The sequence below is a fragment of the Ostrinia nubilalis genome, chromosome 12, assembly GCF_963855985.1.
Source record: "Ostrinia nubilalis chromosome 12, ilOstNubi1.1, whole genome shotgun sequence".
In the NCBI taxonomy this organism is placed as follows: domain Eukaryota; kingdom Metazoa; phylum Arthropoda; class Insecta; order Lepidoptera; family Crambidae; genus Ostrinia; species Ostrinia nubilalis.
In genome coordinates, this window is record NC_087099.1 from 1355053 (window position 1) to 1375726 (window position 20674).

Below are 20674 nucleotides of genomic sequence, written 5' to 3' on the forward strand. Positions count from 1 at the left end.
CCCATAGATCGCACTCCCTATTTTGATGTTAATTTAATAAATAATGTGGTTTAAAATTTGGTATCGTTTCATTTATGTTAGTTCCAAAAAAATTACACCCTTCCGTCTCCTGTAAAGTACATTATGTGTATTAGGTAGGTAGTATAAAATGACAATTGTCAAATATAACGATTTATTGATAGATGTAAATGCGAGTTAAAAATATACATAAATCTTTATATGATAGTACAATGGCATCGCGATTTCTATACAACACTAAATAATAAATTTACACTTACTACGTAATAACTGTAATCACAATATGTTTTTTTATTAATAAGGCAAGAACTTATTGAAAATTGTTGTGAAATAAAGAAAATAGAACACAGCCCAAGAAAGAGACAGACTATTACACATATTCGCGTGATAAATAATATTCATAACAAAGTGCAAAATCAGAATAGGTAATCAAATAATCTATAATTAACAACACTATAGGTAAATTCTCACAATTAGTGACTAATAAATAATTAAATCTAGTTAATTTAATTTTGATATAATTTGATATCTGTTATATTTATTTGACTTCGAAAATATACAAATCCAATACATAGCAATATAAATTGATAATAACGCTGTAATAATAATTTATTTTCAACCAATATAATCTCAATCGCATCACATACGTCACGCACTGGTAGGTCACAACTCACAACGATCATTTAAAAATATTTTTCTGCGTATCCTATGGAAATGATAATAACAATTTTACGTTATCTTTTTCAATGGTGACGCCACGGTTGACGCCAATATCTAAGTTTATTGTTCAAGTCTTGCCACAATCCTAGATTATTTTTATAATTATTACATTGGCTCATTCACATAGCATTCAAAACCAGTAGGAATAATTCCACATTACTGTTATTACTGTTTTCAACCATTGGTCATTTCAGGGAAATATTACCTGAGCTCTGAACCATACATATCAAATCGAATTTCATGTGGAAGAAAAAAGTGATCTATGTCGCAGAAATAATAAGCTTGAAACTTGACTGTAAAACTGTAATTTATAAGAAACTGCTGGCGATAGCGCACCAGATGACTACGCGACGTAATCAGATGATTCACAATCCCTTTAACTCTAGCTATTGAAGTATTCGATCGACTTATAGATTCGATTATCGAATGTAACATTGTCTAGAGCCTCATCGTTCAGTCATCGCTCTATACCACTAGAGGGCGTCCTACACTGCATTTGGTAGAGCTAAATAAAGCCTGGTCCGTGAGCACGTAGAATTTTGTCCAACGACCCCAAGCTACCCATCCTTATCGCTCGCGCGTAATTATATTGCTGTCGCGACTGTGCGACGCGCGCCCGCAGTGAGTGTGCGAGTGCTCACGGACCAGGCCATAGAAGGCGTTTATGGCTGCTTTCCTTCGGGTAGCGAATGCTCAACCTTGGCCTTAGACCATCAGCCCACACTAAAACCTGCCTTATTGACTCGTGACAACTCCAATGTCAGCTCGATTACTTTCCCTACGCTAAAGCGGAGGCTGGCAAAGAGCTGTGTTTGGGCTTTGCTTTGTGAACAAAAACCTTGATACAACCGTTGAAGTCCGCGCTCACAAGCACGTGACCTGTTTGCGAAGACGCCACCATGCCGCCTTCCACTGCCTTCTGAAAAAATATAAATTATCATCAACATTACATAAATCAACTGGGGCACGCAGTGTCTATGTAATAGGGATAAATAGGGATATTTTCTGGGCAAAAATAAATAGTTTAGTCTGTCAGTTGACTTATCCAAAAACACCTTGTAAAACATACTTGTTTGTTTGACAAATAAAAATATACTTGTCCAATATTTTTAGTATACTAGCCTATTCTCGATCGCAGGTTTGTCAAGTTATGAACTGAAATGGGTATCAGAGACAATATGGAAATAGACCCGTTTTTTAACTAAAACCTAGGATAGTCTTAATGGGCAACAAATGAAGCTATTAAAACCATAAAACCGTTTGTAGGAATTGTTTCCGATTTGATTAATTTTCATGTTTAATAATTCTACTGGCCTAATTATTTTCTCAACAAGCCAAAGACTTACCACTTCATCTTTCTCCTCCGCCTCCTTATTCGCGAGTTTCGCCTCTTCCTCCCGCTCCGTTATCATACGTATCATATAATCAGGGTTTGGCGCGAACACAGCACATGTCACCACTGCATTGTGCGCCTTTATACCCTCCCAGAAGTCGTTCCTATCCCTTCTCACCGACGTAAACTTTGAATAATCATGATACGTCTTCCAAATGTAAATACACTGGTTCTCCGAACCGCTCACTATGTATTTGCCATCGTGGGAGAACGATGCTTTGATTTGGCTCGAAATGTTGACGTAGCCTTTGTATTTGCACGAGAGATTTAAGTCTCTTAGATCGTATAGTCGTATTCTACTGTCGTTGGATGTGACGAGGATTTTATCATCGTTGGGCATTGGTTCGATGCCGCTAATCTTGCGACCGGTCGAGTTTTTTCCTCGCGTGGACCGCACGTCGATTTGCGTGTGGTATTTTAGTTGGTCCGTAGTGTAGAATATGCAGCGGCCGTCGTAGGTGCCGACGACTGCGAATTTGCCGTTTTGGCAGAAGTTCGCGGCGGTTATCAGCTTCGTTTTGCCGTCGACTTCGTTCCAGACTGCAACCTGAGGGTAGATGGGAGAATTTCAGGTCAATAAAAGGTCACAACGGGTAATTGTCACAAATCAATCATTATGAGAGCAAACATGAATTAAATTAATAAAATTTTATACGAAAACCACAACATTATCTATTGAGGTTTCACCTGTATTTAGAGGGTATTCATTTACGTGATGTTTTTATCAACTTCTTAATTCATAGTGGTGAAGTTCATGTCTTCAACGCAAGATTAAAATCAATACATGCTGACAATCGCACAAAGGATATTCCAGTATTTATCTTCATTGATTTTCCTGTTTACTCCTTATCACAGTGTCTGTCAATCAAGTTCTGAAACAAGTCCAGCTTGGCTAGGACGCACCACGATAAAATTTTATCAAGCCATTTTATCGGTTTTAGACGATAAGATTTTATCGTGCGCATCCTACTAGTCGTTTTTGCCCAACCCTCACCTTCTTGTCAGGAATGTTCCACAGCCTCAGCTTGCCATCCAGGCTACCAGACAGGAAGTATCGGTCGTCCCTCGGGTGGAACACGATGGCGGTCACGAAGTCGATGTGCTGGAAGCAGCACAGGCACTCTCCGCGCGAGATGTGCCATAAGCGCACCGTCTTGTCCATGGAACTCGACAGGATGAAGTAGTTCTAAAAATAAAAAGCAGTGGGTGAGATACTCTTTAGTAAAATCTTAAAGTCTTCGTGGATGGCACGATCTAATATAAATAGTAACATGTAGTGAACACCAACGCTGTGTTGTATCAAGGACGAGCGCGACGCTACGTTCTGCGGCGCGACGTGGTACGATGATAATCGCATATGACACATAAGTAGCTCCAAGCAAGGATAACATCTTGTATGCATTAAGCACAGATCTGTGCGATACACAATTACTTGCGCATTGTGGTCTGGAATTTCAACGTATGATCGCGAAATCACGCTTGTCACCCTTGCTGAGTCGCACTTGTCACTTTCAGGACACTGCATAAGAGCGCTTTCACTGTAGCGCTTCTAAGTCGCGCTGCAGTAGCGCGACTCGTATCAATACATAATATGTAGCGCAGCTGCAGAGTTACCTAGTGAAAGCGCTCTAAGGCTATTTTGGAACTAATTGGGGCCGGGCGCTGGGGCGCGCGGCGTAGGCAGGCGCCAGCGACGCCGATTTCTACAGCTTTTTAGGGTCTGTTGATGTGATGCCTACCTTGGACCAGGACACATCCAGTAAGTCAGACGTGTGTCCCGAGTAGACACAGAAAGGCAGCGGGCAGAAGGGCACGGCGCTAGTGATTCCTGCGACGGCGTCTGAGAGGACTTTGGATGCGAGATACATGAGCCGGTGTACCAGTAAGCCTACCTTGGACCAGGATACATCCAGTAAGTCCGACGTGTGCCCCGAGTAGACACAGAATGGCAGCGGGCAGAAGGGCGCGGCGGGCCCGGGCGCGTCGGCGCGCGGCGGCGGCGCCAGCGACGCTAATGATTCCTGCGACGGCGTGGGAGATGACTTCTGCTCCGCGTTGTATTTCGTGCGCATGTCCTGGGTGATGGAAATGAAAGAGATTTAAATTCAGTTCACATGGTCGGGATTTGGAATACTTTTTATTTTCTTGTCGACAAATTACTTGTTTAAATGGTTACATATTGCAGGCTACTGTATATTTTTTACTCACTAGTTGGTGCCACTAGTATGCTCACTCGACTCAACGGTAGACCCAACATAGTGAGTGTAAATGCGAAAGCTGCTACTGCTTCAACGCTCACCATTTGGCGCTTCCAGCGATTGACAAACCTTACTTGACACTGGCGTGAACTGATGAAAACAAATATGGCAGTAAACAACACGACTATCTCTAATATAACAGAGACAAATGTCTTCGGTGTAACACAACCCAACGTTTTTCAGAGACGAATGTAAGATTTGGACTATATTGGTCCCTAATTCACGTGTCATTTCGATAGAACAACTACTCGATAGGATAGTAACTCAGAGATTTGTCATTTTTGATGTTTAATCACTGGCATCCGATTAAGCAAACTTCAAAGTACGTAATATAGGTGAATATCGCGGAGACTCGATCGAATAAGCATAAAAATGAAGTCGAAACAAAATCGGGCGATTTAAACGTGAATACGAAGTGACCGGCGATCAATTCGCTTGCATGTCGTTGAAGTTTTGATACGTGAATTAGGCCACTGTTATTGATCATACCTGGAACATGTGGTGCGCGTCGCGCGTGACCCACACGCGTAGCAGGCGGTCTTGACCAGCCGTAGCCAGCAGCCGCCCGCACACGCTGAACTTGCAGCACCAGACCGCACCAGAATGCGCTGATCCCATCTCCTGCACACAACGATAACAAGCTGTAGATCCTGGCCACACAAGAGTTGCAGCGATGGGAACGAGACGTGGGAATAGTTCCGTAAAAATAACAGATTTCTTAATCAGGTTATCTTCTTAAACCGATAACAGGTTTTTATTGACGGTCAAGCTGTACATCCTGGCTGCACAGGAGTTGCGGTGGGAATGAGAAGTGGGAATAGTTCTGTGAATATAACAGATTGAGGCCTGGTTCAGACAGTGATAATCGCACGGTTACTGGGCAGATCTCGTACATTTACATCACAGTTACAGTTAGGTGACCCCTATGAAAACAAAATTCCTGTTATGTATTATGGGTCACTTAAAAATTTGGGATTGATGGTGAAAACGGACATTAAGCCCAGAACACACGGTGAAACGCAATTGCAAAAGTTGAGAGACCACACATGACGCGACCAGTTTGAAACCGGTTTGAAATGGTCGCGTCATGTGTGGTCTCTCAACGGAATCTATGGCAGAAACTTAGATGCAACTCAAAAGTAACTAGAAGTTGCTGTTTAATTGCAATTGCGTTTCACCGTGTGTTCTGGGCCTTAGTGTATTAATTATAAGAAACTACGCTCACTAGGGAGTTAGTTTCCAGTTCTAACATCATAATCCTGGGCACATGAGCGGTGCCTTAGAACCACCGCTACACCCGCCCGGACAGGCAATGTCTTTCTTTCAAATAAAAAAATAGGGTGCGTGACAGTTTATATAAGTTTACATGATATAAATTCATTTCAATAACGTTCATATTGTATAATAAACGTATGTTATAATAACACTTGATATAATTTTTTAACATATAATGTTTACTTCATATAATAAATCATTTCTAATAATATCATTTCAGATACCAATCACAACGCATAAAGACATTTGATATAAACCTTACTTAATCTAAGACTCATTTGATGTAATTTTGTTTAATATAAATATTATTTCACATAACCATTACTTGTAATAAATATTATTTGTTATACTCTTTAATTGATATAATTTCTGATAGATGTAACTTTAAGTATGTTCTTCTTTAGCTTGACTTATAAATGACTTTAGTGACAAAAACGAATCGCCGTAAAACCGACTCCACGTAGTCTTGTCTGCCCTACCCCTAGAGTGTAATTTAGAAGCGCGTAGGCACGGAGGGGCGAGGCGGCCCGCGGGCTGAGGAGCAGGTGGCTGGAAGCGAGGCGCCGCGGATGAGGCTGGCCGGCGAAGCCGGCCAGCAAGCCGAAGACGCGGTGTCGAGCGAAAGCCATCTGCGACGATTAGCACGCGAGGGACCGCCAGAGCCCCGCAGTGCCGGAGCCGTGACAGAAGTCTCAAGTTTTTAGTCAAATTTGCATGCTGCATGCCTCCTTGCTTGCTTGCTTGCCTGCTTGCTTGCTTGCTTGCCTGCTTGCTTGCTTGCTTGCTTGCTTGCCTGCTTGCTTGCCTGCTTGCTAGCTTGCTTGCCTTCTTGCTTGCCTGCTTGCTTGCTAGCTTGCTTGCTTGCTCGCTTGCTTGCTTGCTGCATGCAATGCTTATTATAACAAATGAACTTTATATAAAACTAGCTTTCCGCCCGCGGCTTCGCCCGCGTGGAATTTTGTCTGTCACAGAAAAACTTTATCGCGCGCGTCCCTGTTTCAAAAACCGGGATAAAAACTATCCTATGTTCTTTCCCGGGACTCAAACTATCTCTATGCCAAATTTCATCAAAATCGGTTGCGAGGTTTAAGCGGGAAAGCGTAACAGACAGACAGACAGACAGAGTTACTTTCGCATTTATAATATTAGTTGGGACTAGTTGGGATTATTATTGTTATATGATTTAAGTTTTATAGGAAAAGAATTTTATCTCATTTGATTGTTCGACATTTTATTTTTATATGATTTGAATGTTATTTGTTTTAAATAGTATACATTGTAAGTTTTATAGAAAAATATTCATTATATCAAACCATTTTATATCAGTTAATAGTTATTTGTCTTAAAATTATTCGTTTTAAAATTATATTATTCGTTTATTATAGTAAATAATTATTATAACAAACGATTTTATGTAATTTGATGTTATATCCTCTAAGTATTATATGATATGTAGTTATATCATACATTACACACCCAAAAAAATATTCTATTCTATTCTATTCAATGTACCCGAAACACGCAATTAGAGGAAAGAAAAAATCAAATAAAAACTAATTTCACTAACCTGTACATGTCTGACGCAGCCGTCGAAGTCATACGGCCCCTTGTGCGAGTTGGAGGCCTTCAACTTGATATTGTGTTCGCCTCTGACGTCATCCGCTATATCGGCCACGTCTTCTTTGTGCCTCGCGTGGGACACTTCTTGCGCTAGCGACTTGGCCGCGTCGACCGTTTTTTTTACTGTGCTCCCGAAGAAACGTTTTAACCTGCGCGTGATGGAAAAGATTTATTGTGGCGGCCATTTTGTTGTAGCTGTCTTTTGACGTCAGTAAATGAAATAAAAACTATTATTTTTATTTTTGGTGAAAGGATTTAGTTAACCTTCACGTTTTATAGAGTGAAAAAAAGCTTTGCATGGATTAGAAAATTGCTAAAAGAAACCAAGCTGAAGGCTGTCTTAGACATGAAAGAAAAGAAAAAAAACTAAATAAAACACCTTTATTTGCATCAAATTAAAAGAAACTCAGAACTAGATTCAATGTCAAGCAACCAATCGCAGGCTTAAATCTAGATTCATACTCAAGTCATTGCATAAAACGGGTTAAGTGTGCGAATGTGGACACAAATCAAAACATTTCGGCTATCTTTCATTTTATATCTTGTAAATCATTTTTTAATTTAGGATATTTTTAATTGATTTTCATATTTTATGTTAACTATGACACTCGTTCTAATCAAATCAAACTCATCGTTAGTAGTATAATAAAACATTTCACTTTTAAAAGTACTTCCGATTATTTAAAATTCATATTGCAAAAACACACTTGATAAAACAATCCATGAAGCCAATTCTAATTTGTTAGTTGCAATCTCGTTTCACCTGAAGTTCACGTCGTTCGTAATTTTCTTATTTATGTTGTCTTGGGAGTGACTTTTTACTAAAGCTCTCATTGGGCTCCTAAATAACGAGAAAACTAATATGAATCACATCTTAGTTAAATAGGTACCTACCTGTTTATGAAAATTACTGACAATCTATAGTCCGGTCGGGTCACCGAGCACGTAGAATTTCGTCCAATGACCTCAAGCTATCCATCCTTATCGCTCGCGCATAATTATGTTGCTGTCGCGCTCGCACACTCACTGCGGCCGCCGATAGAGCGATAAGAATAAATATCTTGGGGTCATTGGACGAAATTCTTCGTGCTTGTCGACCGGGCTTTAGTCGACTTTCCGAAAATGGCGACTCAAGCTTTGCGACTTCTGACAATCTTTAATGTGGCCACGCCCCCTAAAATTAAATATTTAAAATTAACCCCCTTCACTTGTTTTGGCGACATGATCGTGTCTACCCGTTTGTTTTTGTTCAGTTGCCTAAACGACATCGTGGTGAAAAATCGTTAGGCTGCCAAAATGGGACGTGGGATCATTGGGCCCTTATCGTTAAAAAAGTAAACATAAGTCGGTCAAATAGACATCATTTTGTACCTTAATACCCTGGATGAAGAGCAATTAAAATGTGATAAGCAAAATCCTGCTCGAGGGTAGTGGGTAGTCGGGTTTGAACCTTACTACCCTAAGCTTAAGAGCCAATGGCAATGAAAGATTTTGTTCAATTTGAGATTAGTCGGTACTCACTTGTCGGTCTTGCGTTTGAGAGCGGCTGCCCGTTCGGCGGGCGGCTTTCTTTCTAACGCGTCGTCGCCGCCGCCCGTTGCCACCGATTCTGACTCCTCGTCCGTCTCTCTAGAAGACAAAATACTTTAATATAATGCAATCATATTTATGGTCCAGTCAATTGAGATTCGCTGTAAAAAAACTTCTAAAAAGAGGTTGTATGGGATACTATATTCGAAAACACGTGAGTAACCATGTTAGCAGCTTTACCTTTTACTTGGAGGGTAAGAATCAAAGAAAGTTTTTGTGTGCCAGACTTTGTATATTTCTTTTCCCAATTTAAAAAAAGATTTATCAATAATGGAATTTTCCAATTAAATCACAACACCTATACCAGACATTTGCGCAAGCGACCATTATTTCCATTTACCCGCTAAACACAAAAGCATAACACACGGTAAACAAAATGTTTCCAGATTCCATTAACAATAAATTAGTTTGTATTCACTCTTTGAATATGAAAAAAATACAGTAAAATATGCTTTAGAGTAGTTTTAGCGACCCGACAATCACAACAATCTGATTAAACTTCACAACGAAATAATCCTCCGTACACAAAAATATTGGTCATAATAAGCCCCTAAAGACGCGACACACATGCCCGTTTTCACCATCAATCCCTAATTTTTAAGTGACCCCTATGGTGACACATAACAGACATTTTGTTATCATAGAGGTCACTAAATTAGGGATTGATTGATGGTGAAAATGGGCAACAGTTAGTTAAAATTGATTAAAACCTAGTGGCCACACTGAGGAGAGAGACGGCGCGGTCGACGGACGGAGTCTGGCGCCACAACATGTATGTAGATGCCAAGTTCCAACGCCAGAAGCTTTTCTGCTTCACTGTTTCGTCTGGGCTGCAATGTTTATGACCCCATGTAAGATATGTATACTTCTGCTGCTGTCTACTTTCTAGTATTTTTAAAAAATAAGGAAATGGTGGATGTTCAATACCAATGCACAAATTCATCCATAGGACTTTTTCTGTCACTTTTTCACGCTTCACCCATTGAACTGATTAAAAGATGGAATATATTATATAGACATATTTTGACACCCAGGGAAAACATAGGCTAGTTTATATCACGGGTTTTAGAAGAGGCTGATACGTGAGCGATAATTATCTTTCTGTAATTGACCAAAACTGATGTGGGATAAAGTTATTACTAATATTCTCGACTCTCGTATACCCCTTATGATAAGTTTGTGAGTTCACCACAACAATAGTCCAGCGGCGACAAGGTTTAAGCCAGGGTTCTTCGGATCTGGATTCAGTCAGTCCGACGCTGACACCGTTGGGCTATTGTTGCCTTATTTATGCCCGTTTTCACCTTTAGTCCCTAATTTGTAAGTGACATGGCAACACATAACAGGAATTTTGTTCACATAGGGGTCACTTAAAATTTGTGATTGAAGGTGAAAACTGGCATTAGTCTCCGACTCTCCGTTGTCTTTCTTTCTGCCTGTCAATAGAATGTATTATGCTATGTACTGTTACCGTGTGTTGTCGTCGCTGGGCCTTGCGATGTATTCGGAGGTGAGGCGCATGATGTGCAGGCTCAGCGGGTTGATGCACTGCGGTAGCTTGTGTTCAGCCACGCTCAGTGGGACTCGCTCACCTGTGCAGAAAATTATGAGTCGTAAATATACTAGCTGAAAGTTTAGGTTTCAATGTGCAAGCTGAGCAGGACTCGCTTGCCTGTGCAAGATTTGATTCTTATGTATACTGCCTGAAGGATTAGGTTTCAATGTGAAGGCTTAGAGGGTTGATGCACTGCGGCAGCTTGTGCTCCGCCACGCTCAGGGGCACTCGCTCGCCTGTGCAACCAATTATGAGTCGTAAATATACTAAAGTCTGGTCGCAGAGCACGTAGAATTTTGTCCAATGACCCCAAGCTACCCATCCTTATCGCTCACGTGTAATTATATTGCTGTCGCGACTGTGTGACGGGCAGCAGCAGTGAGTGTGCGAGCGCAACAGCAATATAATTACGCGCGAGCGATAAGGATGGGTAGCTTGGGGTCATTGGACAAAATTCCACGTGCTCAGGGACCGGATTATAGCTGAAAGTTTAGGTTTCAATGTGCAGGCTTAGAGGGTTGATGCACTGCGGCAGCTTGTGCTCCGCCACGCTTAGGGGGACTCGCTCGCCCATGCATGAAGATTTGACTCTTAAGTGTACTGTACTAAAGTTCACGTTTCAATGTATAGGCTGAGTAGGACTCGTATGTCTGTGCAACATGATTTAATTCTTATTTATACTGCCTGAAGGATTAGGTTTCAATGTGAAGGCTTAAAGGGTTGATGCACTGCGGCATCTTGTGCTCAGCCACGCTCAGGGGCACTCGCTCGCCTGTGCAAAAAGATTTGATCCTTAAGTGTACTGCCTTAAAGGTTAGGTTTCAATGTATAGGCTGAGTAGGACTTCATTGGAAGCCAAAAGATCCTGGCTGTACAAGAGATTCAGTGGTAGGAAATAAGATCTGGGATTTGTCGCAATATTCGGATTCAGTAGTTAAAGTATTCTTCCTATGTGGCGTTTTTTCCACTGACTTTGTAAATAAACGGGACGATTGTCAACACTAAGGTTGAGCGACTGCTGAAATAGTAACAGTCTCATTGTCTGAAAAAAAAATGTGCAATCACTTACCAGGGATAATTCTACTTTGTTCACCTGGGTGATATCACCTGAGTGAAGAAAGTGGAATTTCTAGTGTCTTCATTTCACCTCGGAACCATTTCACCCAGATGGTATCATCCAGGTGAATTGATTCGACTAAAGCGGTCGCCTTTGTTCACCTAGTAATTAATTCACCCAGGTTTTCGCATCTGTCACCCTGATATGGGTCAACAAAGTGGAATAATTCCTTACCAGTGTGGGTTCTTCTTCTCAGTCGGTACACTCTTGTCAGAGTGGTCGTGGTCATCATTTTGAATCACGATTCAGAGTAATGTTCCTCGTAATACGGTCGTGTCCCCTTAATTGATGTTTATTGTCCGTGGTGTATATCTTTACTTAAAGGTTACTAAAACTTTGTTTATCACCTGTCATCCGCTTTGCAATGGAGAGAAGTCGAACCTTAACTTCGAGCTCCTCCTATGCTGTTTTGATTAACTTCACAGTTTACCTTTCCCCCAGGACAAACTTAATCTTCACTGGTTGGGTTTTTATTGGCGGTCAAGCTGTAGATCCTGGCTACACAGGAGTTGCAGTGGTGGGAACGAGAGGTGGGAATAGTCCCGTTACCAGTGTCGAGGTTGAGCACGGTGACCTGCTCGAGGATCTCGATGTCGGTGAGGCGCTGTCCCGAGGTGGTCCGCGTGCGTAGCGCCAGCCCTAGTTGCTGCTCGTCGCCGGCCGAGCGTCTGCGAGCGGCCGTCAGCGACTCCGAGTTGCTTCTTCTTGCAAGATAAGAGAACATTATAAATAATAACACTTCTTTACACCATATTAAATAAGTATTTTTAGTTTTTAATCCCTAATTGCTGTTGCTTTAATCTCTAACGCATGATGTTTTCACCTATAATTAAGTTTGCATTTAACAAGTGTCATTTTTTTTATAGTTACTTTTGTGAAGCCTCAATGTAACCTTGTTGGTGTTCAAATAAATAAATAAATAATAAATACACTTTATTGCACACCAAAGATGAGAACAGAAAGAAAAGGAACACACAAGGTACAACTAGGCGGTCTTATCGCTATGCGATCTCTTCCAGACAACCTATGGTGACAGTTACATAAAAAAATATGAAGGGGAAGGCGGTGTCAACACTAAAGAAATAAACGAAAACAAAAGGCATAAAATTTAAACCAAAATAATACATACGAATAATACACAAAATATATTAATATATACATAATTATATAAAATATAATATATACCTACATACATAAAATATAATATATACCTACATACACGAACATGTTAGGCGGGTTTTAGAATCGCGCTGACCGCTCGCTGATCGTCGGCGCTGACAGATCAATATGTGTAATTGAAGGGAACGTTCCTGAGTGACGCTGATCGCTCGGCGCCGACGCTTCATACATTTCGGCTGTCAGCGCTGACGGTCAGCGTGCGTTAGCGTGACTCTAAGGCTTGATTTCCTCCTACGCTGACGTCGGTCGAGCGTACGAATAAACACAATGTTCTATGAAGCACCGCACTGCAACGCCGTCATCAGCGGCAGATGATTACATAGAACTAGTGTGTAATCGTTCGCGCCGCTGACGTCGGTCACCGATGTCAGCCTAAAAGGAAATCAAGCCTTAGGCTATGTAATCATCTGCCGCTGACGACGGCGTTGCAGTGCGGTGCTTCATAGAACATTGTGTTTATTCGTACGCTCGACCGATGTACGCGACCGACGTGAGCGTAGGAGGAAATCAAGCCTAAAACCAGCCATAAGTTGTGTCCATACCGGGCGAATGCGCTCGCGAGCCAAGCTCACTCAAGAGCGTCGAGCGACTTGAGTGAACAGAATGAAAAGTTTGGCTCGCGAGCCCATGCGTCCGGTGTGGACACAGCTATTTACATATTCTAGTGGTTCGGGATTTTAGGGCGTGTATCGACATTGCAAAGCTGCTCGCAAGGCTGCATAATTGCGGTGCATCTAACGAACAAACTCGCAATCAGCCTTTAGTTAGAGCAATCGCAATGCTGATACACGCTTTTAAGATCCGCGTACCCATCTGGTTACCGATCATAGCCACCGGCGACATGTCGCGGAAAATGTGCCACCGATGCATCCTTGGTCACCGGGGTAGCATTTACAACGGACTCTAATTCGCGAAAGGACACCACGAGTTTCCAATTTCATACAAAACAGGTCATTTTGTAAATCATCAACAGCTTGTCATCAACCACCAGTGGCAAGTCGGTGGCCCATTTTTGTCTTAGAGTAGGCGCACACCGTTGATTTTTAGTTGGCCGATAGTTGTGCCCGATTTTAAATTGTATGAAGAATCGGCCAAATCGAATCGGCGTAGTGTGCGCACTCCCAATCATGCCCATACTGATCAACTGCCCGACTAAACTATCGGCCGACGAAAAATCAACGGTGTGCGCCTACTCTTAGTGTCAGATACAATGAAAGTTGATACGACTCAATTATAATTATCGAAAGACAATTTACAGCAAAATTAAGATTAAAAGAAGCTACTTTTGATAAATATCCAAATCCACAGTGCTGATGCATACCTGGTAGAGTGTCCCAAACTGGCATGCCCAGAGGCGTTGGAGGCGCGGCCCTCACTATGCGTCCGCGCACCACCGCGGGACAGCCCTGCGCTCGCACTTTCGCCTGCTATAAAATAGTACTTTAAACATCTGTTTATTTATTTATTTATTGGGCTATCAACATGAGATACAGTATTAAAAAAAACTATAATAAAAATTAAACCAAAGGTCTCTAGCTAACTCCTCCCACACAAACGATAACCACAACATTATTAAAATGTAAGCAATCCGTGAATTGAAGCTAGAAGTCCTTAAACTTAACTTTATCTTAAACACTGATATGTGAATCACTGGTTATGTTGATCAGTGACGAACGAGGGAGTGTGTAACGTTTAGATTTGCAATGTACAATCGTCGATGCCTCATCTCCTGAACTTCAAACTTTCTATTTCGATTTCGCTTGGATCGAAATCTCCTCGGAAGTAGCGATACATCCCGCAGTGGAGTGTAATTGACTGTGCAGATTGATTTAGGGCAACGTTCAAAATCAAAAATATTTATTCAGTTTAGACCACAAGTGGCACTTAATATGAACGTCAAAATGTAAATAATAAAAAAGAAAAGGTAGCCCTTATGGGGCACTTTACATGTCTCCTTATCTTTTGGGCCCTACCTTTTGGGTTTTGGGTTTAGGACGTCGCTGGCAAAACAATAAATAGCACAATCTTTTATGACGTGAAAAATGCATTACAAGTATTCGCACACAACACACATGAGAAATACATAAAACAAGTTTATTTATCTCGACTACCTTTAACAGCCTCCTTGATATCCAAAGTAGAGTCGGGCGCGTTCGTTTTATGTCTGCCCGAGGCGTTTGTGCTACTTCGGGAGGACTCGCTCGCGCGCTCACTTGAGCGCGACTCGTGTATACTTGTTGAAGATCTGTCGCTGGCTGAAAGCGAGAAGATATTTTTTTAACCGACTTCAAAAAAGGAGGAGGTTATATGTTCGACTGTATGTATTTTTTTTTTTCTATGTATGTTCACCGATTACTCCGTCAATTGTGGACCGATTTTCAAAATTCTTTTTTTGTTCGATAGGGTATACTTCTGAGGTGGTCCCATTGTCACCAAGTTAGGATCTGATGATGGGATCCTAGGGAAATCGAGGGCAACCCTCAAATTTTATAGGCACGTATATCGTTTTTCAAACTTTTTCTTAAGTTCCTGATGATTTCCAGGAGCAAATACTTCAATAAGTATTTGCTCCTGGAAATCATCATTTCATATTGATGAGCTGATGATAGAAGGTAAAACTCCTTAATGCTTAGGAGTTGGAAGATAATTCTTTTAAATAGATAAGTATAGTTTCTAAAGTTATTCAAGTGTTTACATCAGAATTCATCATCTCATCATGATGAACTGGTCATGGTAGGTACAACTCCTTAATGCTTAGGAGTTGGAGGATAATTCTTTAAATATTATAGTTACAAATAGACCAACAGTTGTATTCTTTCATGTTTTTAAGGTGGGCTGACGGTTTAAGAGCCATTTTACATTTTCGTGCGAATTTCTAAGATTTTGGAAGCATGAATTACTATCTTAAGCAACACCCAGAGATTATTTAATAACTGCGAAAGATAGGTCAATCCTTGGTGTTGACCATTAATGAAACGGATTTACTAAAACTCTTTTGCTTAATTCACAGTGCCCCATCTCCCACAACCATTTTACGGAAAAATTGCCGCAGACTCATTTTCAAAGTCCTGTATCTATTATTTATGCTCATATAATAAGCTTAAAAATATATAGTAATCATCGGACATATATTCTTGTAGTCCATTAATGAAATAGATTCTTGAATTTCATTACCATTATTGAGTAAAATCTAAAAATAATTTGGCAAATTTGAAGATTAACGTCACATTTTGATCGTGGTTTTTGGTTTAAAAACACAGCAATAACTGCAATAAAAGTATCCCAAAATAAAGAATATTCATTGTAGAATTGATTTCTACAGTTATTGTTTAAATATTAGTAACCACTTTGTCAAAATATTGATGTGAATATCAGTATAAATTACAATACGCAAGCCGACATCGATTAGTATGGCGCGAGCGCCCGTCAAGGTAGGACCTGTGTCATTTTTCCCGCCGTGACGTTTACGTGCGTTCGTGTCGTGAAGCGGTGATTTGTACGGCGACCAAATGCATTTGATACTATGCCGAGAGGCTGTTTCGAGTCGGCCGGCCGAGCAGAAATTGAAATGATGAATTTTAATTTCTTTGACGGATCTGGGTGTAACTATGTATAATATGTAGGTACCATGGTATTTAATTTAATAAATAAATTATAAAAAAGTATATTCATTATGCTAGCACCCTTAACACAAGCATATTGGTTGCCTACTTTTGGACTAGATGGCGCTGTGAAATTGTCCAAAGATTTGTTTATTTATTTATCCGCTTTGAGTTTTGTTTCGTGAAGAAGAAAAAGAAGCGTTTTGTTTCGAGAGGGAAGCTTTGTTGTTAAATCTATACTAATAAAAGAGGAAATATTTAATTGTTTGTTTTTTTGTTTGGAGGCAATAGGCTCCGAAAAAAAATTCTTTCACGATTTAGAATCCTAATTTTTTTCTATGTAGGCTATAAAATATTTTCAAAAACTTTAGTCCAAAATCTTTGATAAAATTCGACGTTTAATAAATAAATTAGATAACATATTAGTAATACTTTTTTTTTCAGTACGATTTTAGTACTTGTTTTTCAGAAATTCTACGATTTAACTAAACTTATTAAGTGTTTATATTTTATGCATAATTTATTAACTTCTAAAATATACATATATCCTATTGATAGATGACGTGCTTCGTATTTTATTAAAATTATTACCTGACTAGGTTAAAAAGGTGTGGAATGTTATTTTGGAGATAACTTGGTTCCATAGAAATATAGAGAGATGCTAAGTAGGTAATGCGCTGAGTTCGAAACTCAGTGTATTATTAGAAATTCACACACACAAAGAAATCAAATTATGTGCTCATTATCCACTGCGGTATCAGTATTCAACGTTCGAATAATCTTTAATACTATGCAAGCAATATAAACTGTTTACATAATGACGTCGCTACTGTCATCATTGCTTTCACAAGCAATATGTTCCAATTTGTCCCATGTCACATTTCCCTTTAGTTTCTGTAATCTGTGCTTGTTTCTAAGTTGATATCAATGAAATATTCCTTAGTACTTTTGATTTAATTTTTTTTTAATTTTGACACGTGTTTGAAAAATCAAGGTCAGATAACAATAAAATAACAAGTGAAAACGTAACATTGCATTGCAACTCGCAATTTCGCAATATTGATGAGGAGATTCCATTGGAAAGTCTGTATTCATTCCTAGGATTCCCCTAACACCATCAAATTCAAGAGAATTCAAGAGAGTGCAGTTTCCCATCTCATGCTTATGGACCACGGTTTAAAATAGTGTGGTTGCATAGAGCCTGCAACGGGCAACCGCGTGCACAGCTGCTCATACTAATTTTCGATACAAAAGTAGGTAAGTGTTGGCGCCCTCACGAGTTTTAGCGGAGTTCTATATTATGGTAGCGGGAGTAGACTTAATGGAAATCTATGCTTCTCCGACGACCAGTTGTATGTGGAATACTCCAGAGTATGCGCACACAATAGCCTGGTGATTTTAGCACCTGAAGGAAAAACAAAAAAACATTGTTTACAAAGAAATCTGCGGCAGGTGTAGTGTTTTAATTTTGTTTTAGAAAGATCTCATAATTTTGTAAGTATTCAAATATTTAAACATAATAATTTGTAGATTTTATATCAAAAATATAATCATTTAACAAAATTAATTTTCTTAGAATATTTTAATTCTATTAGAACCATTTTCCACTTCATCGCAGAAGAAGTCGCGGGCAAAAAGCTAGTATGAAATATGTAGTATTGCCCGCGGCTTCACCCGCTTGAAATTTAGTTTGTCACAGATCGTCATAAATTATAGCCTATACATACATTGTTATTCTGGTCGACGCCAGGGATGGATGAGCGTCGCTGTCGCTGGCGACAGGGTCTTCTGGTTCAGGGTTCATGGCGTAGGTCTCAGTCAAAATGAAATCCACTCTTAGAAATTAATAAACTCAGTGTATTCACGAAAATGATTACACACAGCACTAGAGTCGTATCGGAACTGAGTGAACCAAAGGTCTTGCGATAGGAACGTCCGACCCGAGTGATAGTTGAACACAGACTGCCTAGTACTGCTGTACTGTACTGTAAAGTTTCATCAAAATTTGTTCAGTAGTTTTTGCGTGAAAGTGTAACAAACACCCAGACATCCACACAAACTTTCGTATTTATAATATTAGTAAGACTAGTAAGAAGTAAGATAGTAAGATGAATTATTTTAGTTATTTGTTTACTTATAATAATATTTATTTATTTATTTCTTAGCTCTGTCTGTTAATGGATCTGGAGGAGATGCAATGGCCACCTCCGTAACAAAACAATAGAACCCTATGGAGTTTGGGCTTGTGTGATTCGCCTTGACGAATAGTTCGTATCCAGCGTCCGATGATGGAGCTGTAAGGGGGCAGATTTTTTTTTTCACTATGTGACTGTCTTTATTTTGTACTTAATATATATTTTACATATTATACCTATTCGTGTTTCATTATGAATCGAAATATAAAAGACAATAAACTCTATTAAAATTTTAAATTAATTTATCAAGTTTGAATACCTCATTCTACCTTAAAATTAATTGGCTCTGTGCACGATTACAGCGCCAACTAGCGTCCACAACTTTGTGTGCTCTGTCACATTGACATTTAGGTCGTATATTTGTGAAATGATATCGAAATGAAAAAATAACAAATATTTTCAACTAATAAATTGTTGTGATACCACGATTTGGATGGAAAAAAGGTTTTGAAATCATTTTGGTCATTCAAATCAAATCCAAAAAGTGTGTTTAATTTTGATTGTGTCAGGGTTTGTTTACTTCATTTATAATTGTAGTTTTACAGTAAAACAAAAAGAAAAAGCTACTTTAACGGTTTCATTATATAAAAGTAAATATATTTAAATGTTCCTGTATCGCTAGTAATAAATTAAATATCGTTTTCAGATCGAAATGAGTATTGTTTTGAAGACCGGGTTTGTGAGTTTTACAATATCAAATTCCAACCACAAACCGTATTTTAAGGAAAGTTGTTGGTATTGGCTGGACAAGTCCGAGATGTAGAAGAATTAAGAACAAAACAAGGGCAGAGTTCAATAATTCACGCTCTCATCATAAGGCAAACATCTGTGCACAACAACTACTGTGACTCATTTTTGTACTACCACGTTGTATAGTCTAGTTATTTCCAAATTGTAAACGGCTATTAAACCAGCCCTATCGAAATACAGTCCACTCTTTTATTTAAGTTCCCAGTAGGACCCTTTTCATGCGATTAGTTAATGATATTAAAATGTATTAAGTAGAATCGCTTTGCCATTGACAGATACAACTGATGACAGAGCTTACATTATTTCTACTTTTGACCACCATGAGCGCTGCGATCGATTATGTTACCCCCACCTAGTACTTCGCACCCAGCGAATAACTTAAATCAAGTCTTAATACGGTCACGGCTCAAGATTTTTTTGTCCATTTCAGCGTTCTTTTTACTCTTTTGACGTTGCGTTGACAGCTTTTACCTAAATTCGCGCGGAATATTTTTGTGAAATGGCTCTTAAGGTCTTTTTAGGTTTCCTATATGGTAACCTGTATTTTGTAGGGAATATTATTTTACAGTAGACATGAAGAATATGGTCTCAATGTACTGCCTACCTTCAGTGGTAACATCAAGGTAATAATTAGTTAACTAAAAAGCAAGAAATAAGTAAAATTTTATAAAAAAAAATAAAACCGACTCCAAAAAACCTACACTGAAAAATAGAAAAATAATTACTAATTACCTACTTATTTATTAGGACGAATTAATATTTATGTAGGTATACCATGAGTGATACTTCTGGAGTCGGTGCCAAGATTATGAAACATGTAAAGTTTGCCTGCCTTAGGTTTCTTGGAGTCGGTTTTATTTATTTTTATAATTATGCATAACAAGGCAGGTATTTGACCACAATCGCACCTGATGTTAAGTGGGATGCAGTCTAGGATGGTATATATCTGCCCTGCAAATGCCTATTCACTCTCGCCTTGAAAAGGGCCGGATTAGTCTTCGGGAAAGACAGCAGCAGGCAACAAATTCCAGTCCCTAGCCATTCGCATTATAAAAGAGTCATCGAAACGCTTAGTGCGAGCTGGCGGAATGTCAACAATATAGGGAATAGGGATGGTACGCTAACCTGCGTCTGGTTCCCCGATGATGGAAGGGGGCTGGTGGAATTAATTCGTGTAATTGATATATTGTATTGTTCAGACAGAATTTCAGACAAATCACAAATTTTTGTAGCAAAATCCAGCATATTATACGTGAAGTTCTCAAGTGGCGACCACGAGCCGGAAGATGTAGTGTGGGCAGGCCTCCCACTAAGTGGACCGACGATCTAGTGAAGGTGGTGCCTGGATGTGTGCGGCGCAGGACCGGTCTTTGTGGAAAACCTTGGGGAAGACCTTTGTCCA

General features: G+C 39.7%; 1 protein-coding gene and 1 long non-coding RNA gene across 7 annotated transcripts in view; one reads left to right on the forward strand and one right to left on the reverse strand.

Moving 5' to 3' along the window:
* Positions 1–1377: 1377 nt before the first annotated feature.
* Positions 1378–20674, reverse strand: part of LOC135076770 (WD repeat-containing protein 44) — a 36087-nt gene continuing 16790 nt past the window's right edge. For 3 of the 6 annotated variants that reach the window (XM_063971197.1, XM_063971194.1, XM_063971193.1), the window contains 12 exons: positions 14837–14980; positions 14047–14152; positions 12096–12250; positions 10346–10466; positions 9585–9704; positions 8806–8913; positions 7232–7433; positions 4879–5010; positions 4024–4206; positions 3126–3317; positions 2085–2678; positions 1378–1657 (listed from right to left, as the gene is read on the reverse strand). In XM_063971197.1, coding sequence (XP_063827267.1) covers positions 1517–1657; positions 2085–2678; positions 3126–3317; positions 4024–4206; positions 4879–5010; positions 7232–7433; positions 8806–8913; positions 9585–9704; positions 10346–10466; positions 12096–12250; positions 14047–14152; positions 14837–14980 — 2198 coding nt within the window. In that variant the 3' untranslated portion in view covers positions 1378–1516. The remainder of the gene's footprint in view (positions 1658–2084; positions 2679–3125; positions 3318–4023; positions 4207–4878; positions 5011–7231; positions 7434–8805; positions 8914–9584; positions 9705–10345; positions 10467–12095; positions 12251–14046; positions 14153–14836; positions 14981–20674) is intronic. The other 3 variants (XM_063971196.1, XM_063971195.1, XM_063971198.1) reach the window with 3 other exon arrangements.
* Positions 15572–19787, forward strand: LOC135076778 (uncharacterized). The gene is made up of 2 exons (XR_010258332.1): positions 15572–17580; positions 18493–19787. It is a non-coding gene; the product is annotated as an uncharacterized LOC135076778 (long non-coding RNA).